Source organism: Emydura macquarii, unplaced genomic scaffold, assembly GCF_026122565.2.
Source record: "Emydura macquarii macquarii isolate MOO-44397 ecotype Brisbane River unplaced genomic scaffold, CSIRO-AGI_Emac_v2 contig_2921, whole genome shotgun sequence".
In the NCBI taxonomy this organism is placed as follows: Eukaryota; Metazoa; Chordata; order Testudines; family Chelidae; genus Emydura; species Emydura macquarii.
The window spans coordinates 8,601-26,271 of NW_027133058.1; the positions used below are offsets into that span (position 1 = coordinate 8,601).

Consider the following 17,671-nt stretch of genomic DNA (forward strand, 5'->3'; position numbering starts at 1 on the left):
GTCATTACAAGTTGCCCAGCACAGGTGTAACTGTCATTCAGCTGTGTGTAGCATTCCTTGGATACAAGATGTTACACAAATTAATGATACTCCAGCCTGGCAAGAAATGCAACAGGTGAAGATTTTAAATTTGTCTGATGTGGGAATATTTTCTCTTAGAAACTGAATCCTTTTCAAACCCAGTTTCCACAATTGAAATTAAGGAACTTTCTACAGACCGGAAGCTGCTAAATTATCAGTGAGGTTTAAATCACAAGAGCTGCAGGCCAATCAACGTGAGAGTGTTGCATTCAGACTGGAGAAAGGGATGTTACAATCTGTGGTTGTTATTACTGATTGTATCACAGTGTTTATTATTATTATTTGCACCCCAGCAGCTCCTGCGCACCCCAGCTGAGATCTGACTGACAGACTCTTCTGCTGGGTTAAGTGAGATCTGACTGACAGACTCTTCTGCTGGGTTAAGTGTATAGCTGGATAGATTTACAATAATGTTGGATGAGTCAAAGGTAGCACAGTTGTGGTCCCTTGTGGCATGTAGGAGCTTAGATAGTTTAGAATCCTTTTTACTCTCTAGAGAAGCAAAGTGACTGTTGTAAATGGTCTGTCTTCTTTTTGTAAAGATCAGTCATGTGGAAGTTTGGCTTTCCACGAGATTTCCAGCATTGAGAGTTCTTTCTTGATCTTCTCCTGTTTGCTGTGCAGAATGCTGGTCAGGTGGTTCTATAGCTTTTTTGACAGTGCATGACACAATCTCTCACCATAGGCTGTATGATATGTCGATCGTAATGGATTTTTCACTTGCAGTCCATTTGGTACAATGTCCATTCGTTTGCACTTGGAGAGGAAGATGAAATGGACATTCAGGGTATGTCTGCACTGAAAAAAAAATGGCACCAAGTCTATGGGGCTAACAGTAGTAGTGTAGACACTCTTCCTTGCCTGGACTCCAGGCTCTGAAACCCAGCAAGCCGGGAGGGCCTCAGAGCCCAGCCTCCAGCCTGAGTGGGAACATCTACACTGCTGTTTTTATGTATTCATCCCCACAAGCAGTAAAAATGAGTGGCTAGTGCCTGGGGCTTTCCATATTGGAGACTTGGATTCTCTTCCCAGTTCCACCTGAAGTGACCTTGTGCAGTCTCTCAATTACCTCGTCAACTGGGGAAGAAAGCGTCTAATAATTCTCTGCTTTCTGGGGTTGGGAGGTGGGGTTTTATGAATGATAAGAATTGTGATCAGGGTATCAATGGGCAGGGCCCACAAAAGGGTTCACTTCACTGGAGGACCTGGGGCCCAGCCCAGGCTGCAACCCCCATTTCAGAATTCAAACTTTTTTCGTGGCTCATGAGATTGTAGATTTATGTGTGTGGGAGGGGAGCCATGTAACAAGTTTGATGATGCTTGGGCCCTGGGAATGGTGTGTGACTGTTACACCATTGGTCTGACCAATGTGACTGTTTCTTTAAGAGAAGATTCATCTGCCCACATCACCAGGGTTGAAATGATCCCAACTTCGCAGTTCCTCTGGGTGACGCCCCACACCAGCAAAAGGGCCCTAGTGGTACATTTTTTACAAAGCCTCCAGCCCTGCAGTGTTACCAGTGAGCTGGCTCCAGCTCAGCAAACAGTCACAGTGTGAGTCAGTTGAAAGGAAACACCCAGTTGCTGCTGTAGGCGGGGCATGTTTGTGAGTTCAGGAAAGTGAAACTAGCCCAGCTACACTGTCCAGAGTCAGCCATGGCGACGGAGAACCCCGTGGAAAGTCTCCAGGAGGAAGCTACTTGTCCCATCTGTCTGGAGTATTTCAGAGAACCTGTCATTCTGGAGTGTGGGCACAATTTCTGCCGAGCCTGCATCAGCCAGTGCTGGGAGGGATCGGACACGGGTGTCTCCTGCCCCCAGTGCAGAGAAACTGTGCAACAGAGAAACCTCAGGCCAAACAGGCAGCTGGCAAACGTGGTAGAAATAGCCAAAAGGCTGAGTTTCCAGGCAGCAAAGGGATCAGGAGGGGAGAAGGTGTGCGGGGAACACCAGGAGGCTCTGAAACTGTTCTGTGAAGATGATCAAACCCCCATCTGTGTGGTTTGCCATCTGTCCCGGGCTCACAGAACTCACACGGTGGTTCCCATCGAGGAAGCTGCCCAGGAGTATAAGGTAGGGAAGTTTAATCACTAATAACTTTGGGTTTTAATGACAAGTTAATTTGACTGCAAGGTGTAACTGCACCATTCAGCTCTGTAAAGCCTTCACTGTACGGGAGATGCTATAACAAATGATCTGGCAGACTAGCAAGACAGGCAAATAATAATAATAACAATAAAGTCTTTAAAAGTACCTGGTGTGGGAAACTTTTTCTGGAACAGAAACTGTTAAATGATCAGTGAGGCTTAAATCAAAAGAACTGCAGGCCCGTCTATGTGAGAGTGTTACCTTCAGATTGGAGAAGAGGAAGTTACAAGCTGTTGTTATTACTGATTTGTACCATACAGTGTATTATTATTATTTGCATCAGATCCTGGCACTGCACAAAACACAGTGAGGGACAATCCCTTCGCTGAGCAAGTTGCAGACTCACAAGACAGACAACGGGTGGGAGGGGAAACTGAGGCACAAGAACTTCTCCAAGGTCACACTAGAGGTCAGTAGCAGAGCTGAGGATAAAACCCAGGCATCCCAATGCCCAGACCAGTTGCTGCCACCCCTGCAGCAGCACTGAGCAGTGCTGAGGGGCAGCTATTACAATGGAAAGGCGCTTTGATAAAGGCCCCAGGCCCAGGACGGAGATGAGATTTCCCCTGGGATTTAAACAGAGATGCCGGCCAGCACTGCAGGAGGTGATTGTGCTAAACGCTGCGTGAACCCCATGCACCTTGAGTCCACACATAAAAGGGACAGCGCAGGTCCATGCCAAATACCATTGGGATTAGACTGGATTGCAAAACTAACCCCTGGGTGGTGCTGACCAGTGTCAGTCTGAACTGTTTATTGTGTGTGTGGGCAAGGACCAGCCAAAGTGGTTCCATTAGTCTCACCATGCAGGCTTTTGAAATCTCCCAGAATCCACTGCTTCTGGGATCTTTACCATGGAGTGGGATTGTAGGTACCTACCCAGAGGCATTTCTAGTGAAAGCGTTCAGGACAGCATTAGGGCAAACCCCAACCCTTCCTAACGTACCTCAGCAAATCTAATGGGGTTTTCCCTAGTGCTTAGTCCAGTTCTGTACAACCAGAGCAATCCCAGAGCTTCACGGCTGAACCTCATTTGGGAGTTGGGCTCCTTGGAGAATCCCAGCCCATATTTCCAGCCATGGGATTTGAATCACTTTCTTCCTTTAATCTTCTGAAAACCACATTAATTAATTCACCCCCATGTCACTCCAGATTTCTACCATGTGCTGCACTACTAATGAATTAATACAGACCAGTCAAGCTGGAGAAGTGAGGTCTCCCTCTAACTAATAAAAAGACTGAATCTGAATTGGAAACAAGTTGGAATATGACACACTCCCAGTCTCCATTGTTCGGTTGCATTTCCTTGGTGTTCCTGGTGTCATACGCTGGTTAGGACCAACAGTCACCTTGGGTTTGGGTGGACAAACATCCCCCTACACACCCCTCTCAGCCTTCAAAATGAAACCTCCCAAATCATCTCTGTTTCTACAGGAAAAAATTCAAGCCCATTTGAAGACTTTCAGGGAAGAGAGAGAAAAGCTCTTGGGATTTAAAGGGACTGGAGAGGAGAAAAGCCAGGAGTATCTGGTAGGTGTCTGTTGTTATAGACCTGTGGAGATTTGTGGTGAGAGGTCTGTTTGTAGGCAGATTCTTCTGTCACCTTGATCAGTGTGGATATATTTCTCCATGATCACAGATTTTCTGTGTTAGATTCATGTGCAGAATCGAAGCTTTCATTTCAGTTATGAGTTAATTTCTAGCCCTTGTGGCTGTCTTTGTGGATGCGTCATTTCTCTCACTGTTCAATTATTTGGTTCTTTTTTTCCCCTGGAACTTCGGTCCATGTAATGCTGAGTCCTGCAAATCTTAGGGTTTGCAAAGAAGTTCTCCCTCCTGCACACTCAGTACCCCATTAAAGGACCCCAGGCTGGCTCCATGTTCCCTGACCAGCCCTTTCCCTATTGCTTTACAGAAACAGATAGAAAAGGAGAGGCAGAAAATTGTGTCTGAATTTCAGCAACTGCGGCAGTTCCTGGAGGAACAAGAGCAACTCCTGCTGGCCCAGCTGGAAAAGCTGGACAAGGAGATTGTGAAGATACAGAATGAAAATATCAACAAACTCTCTGAGGAGATTTCTCATCTCAGTGAGCTGATCAGTGAGATGGAGATGAAGTGTCAGAAGCCAGCAAGTGAATTCCTGCAGGTGAGACTGACTTAGAAACACTCCAGATGCCAACACAGGGACAGGACAGCTCCTAAGACATGGATTCAGGAGTTAAGCAGTGAGAGATCTCAGCATAACTCAGTGTGTGCGTTACTGACATGTGAATGACTATTCCTCTTTGCAGAGTCATGGACACATTGATATTAGAGATGGAAAAACCCCATTAGCTAAGGGAATCCCTGGGCCTAGAGTGAGGGCAGGGCTTCTCTTCCCCAGGCTTGCAAAATCCCTTCCTTGGAATTCAAAGTGTGTGTCAGGTGGGGCTAAAATTCTCTCTCTCTCTCTCCTCTAGGATATCAGAAGCAGCTTGAGCAGGTACGTGGCTCTCTCTCACCCCCCTCACACTTCACAACGCTGAGAAAGATCTTGGAGATGATGTTAGCAACGTATGTTCCCAGGGCTCTAAAGCAAAATGTGTTGAGAAGTCACATTTTGGTTACAAATCTCTCTGATCAACTTAATACTGAGGTTCTCACCCTTTTATAGAAGACTCTGGAATTACCTACTGAATGGGAAACACTAACCACACTTATATTCTAGAGATGTCACATCCTTGGCCGGAATTCGAGGATGGAATATGGGCCTTTCCCTGCTGTGGCGCTGGTTACCATTCAGCCCAGGGCAGCAGTGATCGAGAGTCTTTCCCACCTGAGGACTGTTTAGAGGCCTGTGTGGAATGAACTGTGGAGTTGGTGCATCAGTTTTTAGTGGGCAGATTTCTACAACATTTCACATGGGAACCTGCTGTCCCTCAGAGCATGGAGCCCCAAGTAGTGAATTGGACATAGAGACTCAATTCCCATTTTATCCCCAGATCTGGTCTCTCCAGGCCAGAGGTGAAGAATATGAATGGGACCTTTGGGGGAAGGTGGCACTGCCATGGCCTGTGTTGCACCTGCTCTGAGGCTGGGAGAAGTAGAGAAATGCTAACTCCAGGCCCATTAGAGCAGCAACCCACCAGCAAGAACTTCTAATGAGTCACTAAGTGAAATATAACCACGTGAATGTTTTTCTCTCCAGGTGTGGGAAGGGGAAGCTCCAGCAGCCAGAGGAGATTTCTCCTGAACTGGAAAAGGGACTCAGTGATTTCTCCCAGAAAACTGTTGTCCTAATGGAGACTCTGAGGAAATTCAAAGGTACAGAGAAGAGATCTAGGAGGGGAAATCGGGATAAGCCTCTGACACCGTAGGAAGAGCATGGCTCTGGGCCAATCCGTTCATAATTAGATTATGCTTCTATTTAATTGTCAGGTGATAATGCCACACAGCTGGGGTCCAAGTCACTCTGGTTGATTAATTCAAACTTTTATTTGTACCAAAAGCATGCCTTGCAATTATGGTAAAGGCCGACATTCAAAATCTAGATCCTAAATTAAAGGCCACTTGTTAAAGCTGGACCCCGTCCATCACTGTGCTCTGCTCCCGTATGGCAGCTAGTCTGGGCCAAATGAGCTGTGGGGAAGGAGAAAGCCCCTCCCACAGCGTGAGGAATCCCTCCAGCACAGCAGCCTTTGATGCCTCCTCCACAACAGCTGCAGGCATCTAGATCCTAAATTAAAGGCCACTTGTTAAAGCTGGACCCCGTCCATCACTGTGCTCTGGTCCCGTGACGGCAGCTAGTCTGGGCCAAATGAGCTGTGGGGAAGGAGAAAGCCCCTCCCACAGCGTGAGGAATCCCTCCAGCACAGCAGCCTTTGAGTGTTCCTGAGAGTTCCTGAGCAGCTAGTCTGGGAATGGTGGGGGTTGGGACGGGCTGGGTGGAAGAGGGAGGGGGTGGACGAGGGATAGAGGGACGTGGGCAGTGGAAAGCTGGGCCTCTGACACTCTGCACACTGGCCAAGAAACACGGGGGCCATTGTAGAAGGGACACAACTCTGGCTGGCTTCAGAACTTCCTCAGCCTGCGCCAAGGTCTGCACCGGCCCCTGCAGCCACTGAACAGCAGAGTCACAAACTGCCTCCCTCTCTCCTTCTGCCAGTACAGGGTGAATCTGGCCCATTGAGCCAAACTTCCCCCTGCCTCTAATTCCACATGGATAAAATGATTTTATTATTATTCATATTTCTGCCTCTGGAGCACAAGGGCCCCATTGTGCTGCTCTCTGTGGAGACGCTGAGCAAAGAGCACCAAACCGTACAATTAGAGCCAGGATTTTGCAAATTCCTAACATCTCGTTAGTGTCAAAGGGACCAAAGGGGGTAAGTTACTTTTCTGCCAAAGTCTTTGCATGATCTAGTCGAGGTTACGACAAAAGGCAGTTAGTGAATGAGACAAACCAACTAGAGTCTGAAGGGCGGGAGGGGCTGATGAGGGAAAAGTAAATCTCACTTACAGATTGTCTGTCCTGGGATAGTTGGGAGGCTTCATGGCTGTTGATTCCATTGGGGAGAGATGCCTGAATGAGAGAGGAAACAGAAGGTTTCAGATTAGTTTCTATTAAATCCCTGAGTGTGTCTCTGGGCCTCTCTGTCTCTTTGTCTGTCATGATGAAAACACAGCTCTATGAGTGAAGAGGGGGAATGCTGTTATAAACATGAAAGCCTGAAATCTCCTCCCTTTTATTCTATCCCCCTCCAGACACTCTGCCGTCTGCGCTGGACACAAAAAGAGGGGAATCCCTAGCATCATTCACACAGGGTGAGTTTGCAGGTGGAGATGGTCTTTGAATTATGAGAAAATTCCAGTGAAAACATCTTCATGAGATTGTTCCTAAAGTTACCAACCAAACCAGCAGCGACCAGGACACACACAGCCACAAATATAACACAGTAACAGTGAGGAGATCCCCAGCTGACATCACACAAACAATCCCGACGTAAACCTCAGTGCTGCATTGATGCAGAACAGAAAAACAGAACAGAAAAACTCGCACTGAGCAGCCCCAGAACAGAGCTCTCTCCCCTGAGGGCTGACACATCCCTCTCCTTTACCCCGGTGCAGGGGGGTCTCCCCATCGCTCTTCTCCAAAATCCTCCCTTTCCTCTGGGCAGGGCTGGGCTCTCCCATTAGAGCTGCTCACTGCATCCTGGATTGGGGAGATGCTCCCCTCTGATGCTGGCAGCTCCTCCCTTCTCTCCAGCTGAAGGATGGGGCTACCCCACCCAATGCCACCTCCTGCTCTCTGGTCTTCAGTGGCTGCATTTCTGGGGGGAGCTTCCCTCTGGGGTTTAAAGCTGGCACCTGCCTCCTCTTCTCCCTCCTCACTAGAAGCTTCTATGCTGTGCTCGGATACTGGGAATGGAGCAGCCCCAGCAGGGGGAGCAGGGAGCTGAAGCCTCTGCAAAAAAATAAGAAGCAAAGAAAGTGGGTCCCATTACAGGAAGTTCAGTGACAGCTCTGCACAGCCGCAGGTGCCCAACACAGGGGCAACTTCCCGGGATCTAGGAGTGTCCCAGCCAGAGCAGGGCAGCTGGGGAGTGTGAGAAATGGTCCCAGCCTCCCCCAGGGCTGAGCTCTGCCCCTAACGCTCTGATTCTCTCTCCCCAGCGAATGTGACTCTGGATCCAGGCACGGCTCATCCCGAACTCGTCCTGTCTGAGGATGGGAAAAGTGTGAGATGGGCAGACACACGGCAGCGAGTGCCCAACAACCCTGAGAGATTTGACACTGAGCCCTGTGTGCTGGGCTGTGAGGGATTCACCTCGGGGAGACATTGCTGGGAGGTGGAGGTGGGGGATGGGGGATACTGGGCTGTGGGGGTGGCCAGAGAGTCTGTGAGGAGGAAGGGATGGATCAGCCCTAGCCCTGAGGAGGGGATCTGGGCTGTGCGGCAGTGGGGGATCAGTTCCGGGCTCTCACCTCCCCTGAGACCCCCCTGCCCCTGCGCCGGGTCCCCAGCAGGATCCGGGTGTGTCTGGACTGTGACCGGGGGCAGGTGACATTTTTCGATGCTGGTGACCAGGCCCCGATCTTCACTTTCCCGCCGGCCTCTGTCCCTGGCGGGAGAATCCGCCCCTGGCTCTGGGTGGGGTGGGGATCCCAGCTCAGACTGTGTCCCTGAGACACTGGGGACCCTCTCTAGCCTCACACACCCTAGTCTCTATGACCCTGGAGGACTCCCATCTACCCAGTCCCAGGCCCTTCATCTCTATGATCCCTGGAAGCTCCTTCCCCCTCCCTGCAGCACCAGGGATGGGAGGGGGAGGAGGGGTGAAGAACCCCTGGAGCTGCAGGGGGAGCAGAGGGGCCCTGAGGGGCAGATGTGGGGCTGGGCAGGGGCAGAATTAACAGCCGGGCTGGGGACAGGCAGACGTGGGGGTGGCCGGACCCAGCATTAATTAATGAGGTTTGGGGGTTGGGAGAAGCTGGAAGCTCCGCAGCGGCAGGGAGGGTTTGTACAATCTGTGGGGTTAGATCTCACTGGGGCTCCCAGCCAGAGCTCCTGCCGCAGGGCCACAGTCACCTTCCTCTGTCGCTGCAGGGCTGGCACCACAGTAATTGTCACACACACGCAGGGGATGGGCAGGGAGAGTTCAAAACTCACAGGATCAGCCAGAATACAGTCTGTGTTGTTTTGAAGCCTCATGTTTTGGGGTTCAATTTCATGACTTTTGGTTTTGATTCATGATTTTTAACTTCTGGGGTTGGCAACATGGAGAGTCACTGAGGCCAGGGTGGGTTGAACCAGAGGAAACAAGAGGAAAAGATAAAGTAAAACAAAATAACCAGAGAATCCTAGAGAAAGGGTGCAAAATAGCTATGAAATAATGAGAGGAAAACACTCTGAAGAGGGGAACCAGCCAGAGGCAGCGAGAGGAGAAGGGATAAACTCAGGGAGAGAATGGAGAACGTGAGGGGCAATGATCTGTGACAGGGACCGGAGGAGAGTGGAAGAGACACAGAGAAATTAACAGGATGGGAAATGGGGGCTAGGAAAAATGGTGAGTAAAAATGAACAGTGTGAAAGAAAAGGGAGAAGAAAAGGGACAGAGAGATTTATAAAACATCCTGAAGATGAGACTGTCACTCATAAATTGCCTTTGACTTTTTTGCCATTTTAGTGTCATTAAAAAAATGTTCCCAAAATCTGCGGGTCCCTTTTCATTGTTGTAGTTATTGAAGCTGCTTCTCAGCCTCTTTTCCCCATGCTGGGTATTTGTGTATTTAGGGTAAATAAAGCATCAAAGACAATTCTGGTTTGTTCTTTTTTAATGTTCCAGCTGCAGTTGTTGGGAGGCAGAGCTGTGGGATTTGCTTCTCTTTGGTTGTGTCACCCCAACGCCAGCAGGGACTATACCGGCATGTGCCTATGATGAGAACCTGGGTTTTACTGTGATATGTTGCTATCCAGCCTGTGCTCTGTCTCTTGTGCTGTCTATGACCATGTAAATCAGGAATTGCTCAGCTGTGCTCTGTGGAGAAGTGGCTGAATACGTGGTGCTGATTCTCCCCTTTGTTCCCAGAGTCACTGAACTTATTCAAAGGTGACTAAAGGTATATGAAATATGTTGTTCACATTTCTTCTGCCCATCAGCAATTGCCGTGGGTTCCAGGGAGGGGTTCGTGGGGTGGGACCGGCTCCGAGAGACAGTCTCTGGGGGTTTGTCTACACTAGGATGCAGATGTCTCTCTCTCATTGTACAATCTGTGTGTAGAGAAGGCAAGTAATGGTTTTACCTCAGTGTAACTGGTCAAGAAAAAGTCTGTGGCTTGAAGGGTGTTTGTGGGAGGTTATGGCTCACCTCAATTAGCTACACTGAGGTGAAAGTATCACTTGCCTCGTCTCCACTAGGTGTGTACAATGAGATCACAGCCTCGTGTTTGCTGTCCCATTGAGAAAAACACCCTTTCTAATCAGTGTTTCTAAATGAAATCTAAATGGTGAGTATGACCCTTCCGTGCCTAGGGCAGCCACCTGAAAATGCCAAGGTCAGGGCAGGCTGTAAAAGGAGAGCAGATTCTCCCAACACTGGTGGGTGACACTGAAGTCAGACTTCCCAACCAGCCACAAACTGTGCTTCTGATTCCCCACACTGGTTATCAAGAAGCCAGTACACAAATACACACAGCCCCCTTTACTGCATTTCAGTCTCTGACTCCCAATCAGTCACTAGGTCCAGTAAAGAGATCAGTTATTTAAACTCTATGCTCTTTACCAAAAAGGTTCCTCCTGACCCCAAAGGGTCAGCCACAGCACCAGATCAATATAAGTTTGGATCTTACCCAAAATACCACACTGCCAGCCAATCCTTTAGTAACTAAAACTAATGGTTTATTATAAAAAGAAATAAACAAACCATAAGAGTAATGTTAAAGGATTAAAGCAATCAGATACATACAAATGATTTGAAAGTCCATGTACATCAGTTTTCTAGAAGAATTGTGGAGTTTGCAGGCTTGTATAATTCCTCTGGTGTACATCCAGTACCTGGATGGGTCTCAGTCCCTTGTTTCACAGCTTCAGTTGCAGATGATTGATCCAGAGGTAGGTAGGTGGCTGAAACTGAACAGGATTGAAGACAAAATGGCTCCCAGGCCTCTGCCTTTCTATGTCCTCTGACTCCTGCCATGCTGCTTCTGGAATTTCACAGGAACCAAAATGGAGTCCAGAGTCACATGAGCAAGTCCTGGTGATTCATCAGGTATATCCCTGGCTTCTCCCCCTCGGCCCTTTGTACTTGTGAATGTCTCAATTCAGCAGGCTATTGTTCTGCAGCCATCCTGTCTGAAATGTTACCCAGACAACACAATTTGAAATACTGATGTAACAGTACATACAACACCAAACTTGCTCGAGCCCCCACCCTCTCACCTGGGAAATCACACATTATCCCCTGGGCGCCCCCAAAGGGCAATACTTCCCCTTTCGAAGCACAGAGTCTGAGTGTAGAAGAAACCTTTTAATAGCAAAAGAGAGGTAACACAGCACTGGTTTGGGAAAACAGTGCAAACAGCATTCATGAACGTAATGAGCCAAACCCATCCCAGAGTATGGGGCGTGTCCTTCTCCCCTCCCTTTCTTCTTTACCCCTGTACTGACCGTCATAGTTGCAATGTCCACCTCTCTGTTATAAAGCCAAGTTAGCAGGAGTGAGGCTGTGAACTTACGACCTCACAGAAACCGGCACGAAGAAGAATTGATACTGCACACACATATTTTTCCAAAACATCACTAATATCAAAACATTACTAAAAATGTAGAGCAGATGCAGAAGGTACCAGCACATCCTAACACCAAAGAGATAACAAGGGCAACCTGACCCGCTGAAATGACACTTTGATGGATAGAAATGTCTTATACTATGACAAATAGAGATGTTTTGGCTGAAACATCCAATGTAAGGTAAGGGGGTGGCATTAGACTACATCAAGAGGGTGGCAACTGCCTATGTCGAAGGGGCAGAACAAAATTGTCTGTAACAGTGTATAAAAGCGGGTGTCAGAGGGAACAGTGTCGTCCGGCCTAGACGATAATGGAATGTCCCGCCATTAAATTGTGCCGAGTCCATTGCAATGGAGCACTCGTATTTGAAGTGTACCGGTAAGCTACAAGTCGCTTCTCATTGTGCTTTGACTGCAATAAACCTGGCCCGGGTGCCTGCGTTGCTCAGCAAACCCGTTCATTCGATCGTGAGTGCCATCTCGGTTACCTGCGCGGAGCTGTGACAGCACCTACACGAGGGGCACACGCATGCAGCCAACATTGACAACTGAGCACTGACACCATTTGGTATTGCAGTAGCGGCTACTCTGATGTGTATAACTGTACTGATAAGTCCTAGATCATTCTTGTTCTGCCCTTTCGGTCTTGAGAAGTTTGGACCACGCTTCGTCTGGAACCTCACCTCAGACCTGTTCGCCAAGAGAGACTCTACCAGGAGTACAGGACTCAGGACAACATAGTTCTGAGGGTCAGTGGGACACACAAACCTTTCCACCACAACAAGGGAACAGTCCAAGGAGAGAACCGAAGTGGAACACCTTGAACAGAAGATGCCGAGCAATTCCCAAAATCAGCGTACCCAGAGCTCAGTGGTTAATGCACCTTCTGAGCTCTGGGGGACACAGCTCAAATACTTTCTCCCCCTCCCCCTCCGGCAGAGAGGTGGGTTTGAACTTGGGTTCCCCACATTCCAGCTGAGTGCTTTAACCACTGGGATGGAAGTTATCAGGTGGGCACCGGCACCAGCACCACCACCTCCTCCTCTGCTGGACAGATGTTTGAATGGGACCCAATCCGGTAGATGTGCTGGCAGGATCAGGCCTCGCTTGCAAGATGGACAGCTGAATGCCTGTCTTTCCCCACTCCATGAATCACTCTTGGGCTCAGGTGACAGACAGACACCGAAATGCCTAGAATGGGGCAGCAGTGCGCATGGCCAGAGGCAGCAACATCCCTGCGAGGGGGACTTTGACCCTGAAAACAGGCACTGAATCAGTGTAGGAGACTCCAGGGTTTGGAGTAGTTTTGTGGATTGCAGTGGAACCAAACCTGGGACTTAGATGTCTCTGTCACTTCGTGGCTGTGGGCCTAAGACACGGCCTTCAGCTGCCGGGGATTATCCAGGGCTGGAAGCTAATTGTGGAGGAAATAGCCAGCTCCTCCTACACAGCTGGAACTGGGCGTCTAAACACAATGGGTGGAAATAGTAACATTGGGCCAGACTCGCAGCCTGTGTAAATCAGAAAAGCCTCATTGACTGCAAGGGGTCTCGGCCAAGTGACACCCGCTGAGAATCTGGCCTGCACCTGAGAAGGGATTTTAACAGGGGATTCTAACCTCTCAGACAAGTGCTCTAACCCCAAGCTACGGGACAGTCTGAGGTGGTTCTCTCTCAGTCTCACCTGGTGAAGCCATTCCACATTAATTACAAATTAGAGGGGCCAGCGAACACGTGAGAATCACTGTTCAGTTCCGAATCCAGAGGTTGGGGTGTTTTAAAGATAGGGAAACTGAGACCATTTGTACACGATCGGTGCTACACTGGCACCGCAGCCTTGTTACCACAATGTAGACACTTCCTCTGGTGACAGAAGATGCCTTCACTGTAGGTTATCCACTTCTCTGCATGGCAGTAGCTGGGCTGACAGACGCCGTCTTCTATTGACCGAGCTGCATGTACACCACAGGTTAGATTAGCATAGCTGCAACAGCAGCAGAGTCAGGAATCAAACCCCGGCACTCCCGCTTCACATACACGGCGCTATCTGCTAGACTATGTCAGCCTCAGTGCACGCTGGCACCTCTGAGAAGATTTATAGACAGGGTCACATTTGCTCCCATTTACAGTGGTGTAAATGTGGAGCAAATCCACTGCAGTTAGTCTCCTTGTTCCAGATTTGAACTGGTGTAGCCCAGAGCACAGTCTGCCCTGGAAAATACACAAAGGGAAAGTATTTGCTGTACATAGATAAATACTGTAAGAATGTGGATTTACTATAACTCCTACCAATGCTACAGACACAGAATGGGCAGACAAAAACGTATTTAAGGCAGATGATGGATGAACAGATATAGCATTTCTATGAATGAGATTGCTTTCAAAAAAATGGGATTTAAAAATACTACTAATAATTCATTCTGGGTTCTTTTTTTCTGCCTTCTGGTTTCTAAGCCTTCGGGCTGCACTGGGGTCCCATTTTCAAATTTTCTCTGCAATCAACAAGGCTAGAAGCTTCTTTTCTTTAGCAAATGAAAGTCTCCCCTCACACAAGCATGAAGGGGCTGGCGCTTTAACAAACAAATCAACAACAGCAACCAAACCGACAGATCAAATATTGTGAGCCTCAAGATAAAACCACAAGAGTTGGTGGCACTGCTGGTAGGAATCCCTCCTTCCACTGAGCCAGAGCAGCCAGAGTGTAAATGAGAATCAGGATTTAGAAACATTGATTCCACCTTAACCAAGGTTTTAGCCTGTTGTGAATTTAGCATCACTCCAAAGACACAGAGACCCTACTCCAGCAGGCTCAGCATCACCGGTGCACACTGATGTCCCTGTGAAGCTCCAGTGACCCTCCACACAAACAGAGGGGGCAGGACCAGGGCCTTAGTGGCACGTTTTTCACAAAAGCCTCCAGAATGGAAATTAACAATGGGCTCCTTCCTCACAGCAAACAGTGTGAGTCCGTTCCAACAAGGAAATAGGGAAACACAAAATTGTTTCAGCCGGTGGTGTCTCCTGCCCTCAGTGCAAAGAAATTATACAACAGAGAAACCTCAGGCCAAACAGGCAGCTGGCGAACATGGTAGAAATAGCCAAAAGCTGAGTTTCCAGGCAGCAAGCGGGGAGAAGAACACATGGAGGCTCTGATACAGTTTTATGAAGAGGATCAAAGCCCTGTCTGTGTGGTTTGCCATCTGTCCTGGGCTCACAGAACTCACACGGTGGTTCCCATCTAGGAAGGTGCCCAGGGGTACAAGGTATAGAGTTGCTGTCCAGTAATACCTTTGGATTTTAATTACAGGTTAATGTCATTACAAGTTGCCCAACACAGGTATAACTGTCATTCAGCTGTGTATAGCCTTCCTTGGATACAAGATGTTACACAAATTTATGATACTCCAGCCTGCAAAGAAATGCAACAGGTGAAGATTTTAGATTTGTCTGATATGGGAATATTTTCTCTTAGAAACTGAATCCTTTTCAAACCCAGTTTCCAGAACTGAAATTAAGGAACTTTCTACAGACCGGAAGCTGCTAAATTATTAGTGAGTGTAGCCGGGAGGGATGGTTCCCCTCTGAGAGAGACTCAAAGGGAGAACCAAACGAACCCTGGCTGCTAGAGCTCAAAAGAAGATCACCTGACTGGAAGCAGGGAGGCGGGGCCAGGCCTTTAAAACCCCCGGCCTGCGAGCTCAGTCAGGTGGGGATGGCTGAGGGAGAAGGATGCCTCTCCCTCTCCCTGGAGGCTCCATGTTAGAGCCAGGCCTGAAGCCCACGCTGAAGGGGAAAGGCTGGTCTCAAACCCAGACTGGGGACTGATGGAGAACCTGCCTGAGTCCCCCGTTGCCTGGGAGTTGGACAGGAACCCACCTGAGTCAACTGCTGCCCGGGAGCCAGAGGAGGACCTGCCCAGGCTGCCTGCTTCCAGGGAACCCGAGGAGGATAGACCTGAGCAGTACTGAGCCTGGGACCTGGAGACCCTACCGACCCTACTGGCGGCCTGGGGGCTGCAGGACCTGGAGGAACTCCCATCCGAGGAGGAGCCCATGGAGTTGCCGGAGCTCCCACCGGTGGATGTGGAGGGCCTGATGGGACTACCACATCCCGGCGACCTGGAGGAATCAGGTACCTGTGGGTACGGGGAGGAAGAAGCCCAGGGACAGCCCTAAACGGAGGCTGAGTATGGGGCAACCCGGTTGGCATGTTGCAGCCGGAGCACCGCCAACGCAGTGACAGGTACCCCTGCCACTGCTAGGGCCCTGGGCTGGGACGCAGTGGAGATGGGTGGGCCTGTGTCCCCCTCACCCCTTCCTGAGCCACCCCAGGAGAACCTTACCCTCCCTACCATCCTGGACTGTTTGTTGCTTGGCCAGCCCTGCCTACGGGCCGGGCGCTAGACTGCTTGTTTACCAGCCCTGCCTAGGGGCCGGGGCGAAGGACTATTGGCTCGCCTGCCCTGCCTAGGGGCCGGGGCGAAGGACTATTGGCTCGCCCCACAGGGGAGAGTCAGGAGGAACGGTCCCCCTCTAGAAAGGACTCAGAGGGGAAACCCCAACGCTGCCCCCAGAAGGGCAGGTTTACAGTGAGGTTTAAATCACAAGAGCTGCAGGCCAATCAACATGAGAGTGTTGCATCCAGACCGGAAAAAGGGGTGTTACAATCTGTGGTTGTTATTACTGATTGTATCACAGTATTAATTATTGTTGTTTGCACCCCAGCAGCCCCTACACACCCCAGCTGAGATCTGACTGACAGACTCTTCTGCTGGGTTAAGTGTATAGCTGGATAGATTTACAATAATGTTGGATGAGTCAAAGGTAGCACAGTTGTGGTCCCTTGTGGCATGTAGGAGCTTAGATAGTTTAGAATCCTTTTTCCTTTGTAGAGAAGCAAAGTGAGTGTTGTAAATGGCCTGTCTTCTTTTTGTAAAGATCAGTCATGTGGAAGTTTGGCTTTCCATGAGATTTCCAGCATTGAGAGTTCTTTCTTGATCTTCTCCTGTTTGCTGAGCAGAATGCTGATCAGGTGGTTCCATAGCTTTTTTGTCAGTGTGTGACACAATCTCTTACCATAGGCTGTATGATATGTCGATTGTAATGGATTTTTCACTTGCAGTCCATTTGGTATGAGGTCCATTCGTTTGCACTTGGAGAGGAAGATGAAATGGACATTCAGGGTATGTCTACACTGAAAAAAAAAAAATGGCACCAAGTCTATGGGGCTAACAGTAGTAGTGTAGACACTCTTCCTTGCCTGGACTCCAGGCTCTGAAACCCAGCAAGCTGGGAGGGTCTCCGAACCCAGCCTCCAGCCTGAGTGGGAACATCTACACTGCTGTTTTTATGTATTCATCCCCACAAGCAGTAAAAATGAGTGGCTAGTGCCTGGGGCTTTCCATATTGGAGACTTGGATTTTCTTCCCAGTTCCACCTGAAGTGACCTTGTGCAGTCTCTCAATTACCTCGTCAACTGGGGAAGAAAGCGTCTAATCATTCTCTGCTTTCTGGAGTTGGGAGGTGGGGTTTTATTAATGATAAGAATTGTGATCAGGGTATCAATGGGCAGGGCCCACAAAAGGATTCACTTCACTGGAGGACCTGGAGCCCGGCCCAGGCTGCAACCCCCATTTCAGAATTCAAACTTTTTTCGTGGCTCATGAGATTGTATGTATGGGATGAGGGATTGCGCTATGTGTGTGGGAGGCGGCCCGTGTTACAAGTTTGTATGGGCCTGAAAAAATTATGCTTGGGCCCTGTCAATGGCTATGAGCCATGACAGGCAGGGATTGCTGCTTACCAGAAGCTGGGACTGGGTAAGAGGCGATGGATCACATGACGATTGCCTGTTCTGTTCATTCCCTCTGAAGCACCTGGCATTGGCCACTGTCGGAAGACAGTATACTGGGCTAATGGACCATTGCTCTGACCAAGTATGGCCGTTCTTGGGAATATTTTCATCTGCTGGCACTGACACTTCTATTTTAGCTGGAATGTGATTGTTTCTTTAAGAGAAGATTCATCTGCCCACATCACCAGGGTTGAAATGATCCCAACTTCGCAGTTCCTCTGGGTGATGCCCCACACCAGCAAAAGGGCCCTAGTGGTACATTTTTTACAAAGCCTCCAGCCCTGCAATGTTACCAGTGAGCTGGCTCCAGCTCAGCAAACAGT

The 17,671-nt window shown here is 49.1% G+C and overlaps 1 protein-coding gene across 1 annotated transcript; it reads left to right on the forward strand.

Annotated features, from left to right (window-relative positions):
- The first annotated feature begins 1,724 nt into the window (after positions 1–1,724).
- LOC137167288 (zinc finger protein RFP-like) lies at positions 1,725–15,670 on the forward strand. The gene is made up of 8 exons (XM_067569374.1): positions 1,725–2,154; positions 3,664–3,759; positions 4,145–4,375; positions 4,689–4,711; positions 5,417–5,532; positions 6,973–7,032; positions 7,882–8,159; positions 15,515–15,670. Exons 1-8 carry the CDS (start codon positions 1,738–1,740, stop codon positions 15,668–15,670), a joined length of 1,377 nt encoding a protein of 458 aa, XP_067425475.1. The 5' UTR covers positions 1,725–1,737.
- The last annotated feature ends 2,001 nt before the right edge of the window (positions 15,671–17,671 follow it).

Excerpts from the sequence above, each read along its gene's own strand:
- LOC137167288 (XM_067569374.1), top strand. The coding sequence starts at position 1,738 with ATGGCGACGGAGAACCCCGTGGAAAGTCTCCAGGAGGAAGCTACTTGT. Across the intron at positions 2,155-3,663 it reads AAGCTGCCCAGGAGTATAAG|GAAAAAATTCAAGCCCATTT; the intron begins GTAGGGAAGTTT and ends CTGTTTCTACAG. Across the intron at positions 8,160-15,514 it reads CTGAGGAGGGGATCTGGGCT|GACCTGGAGGAACTCCCATC; the intron begins GTGCGGCAGTGG and ends TGGGGGCTGCAG.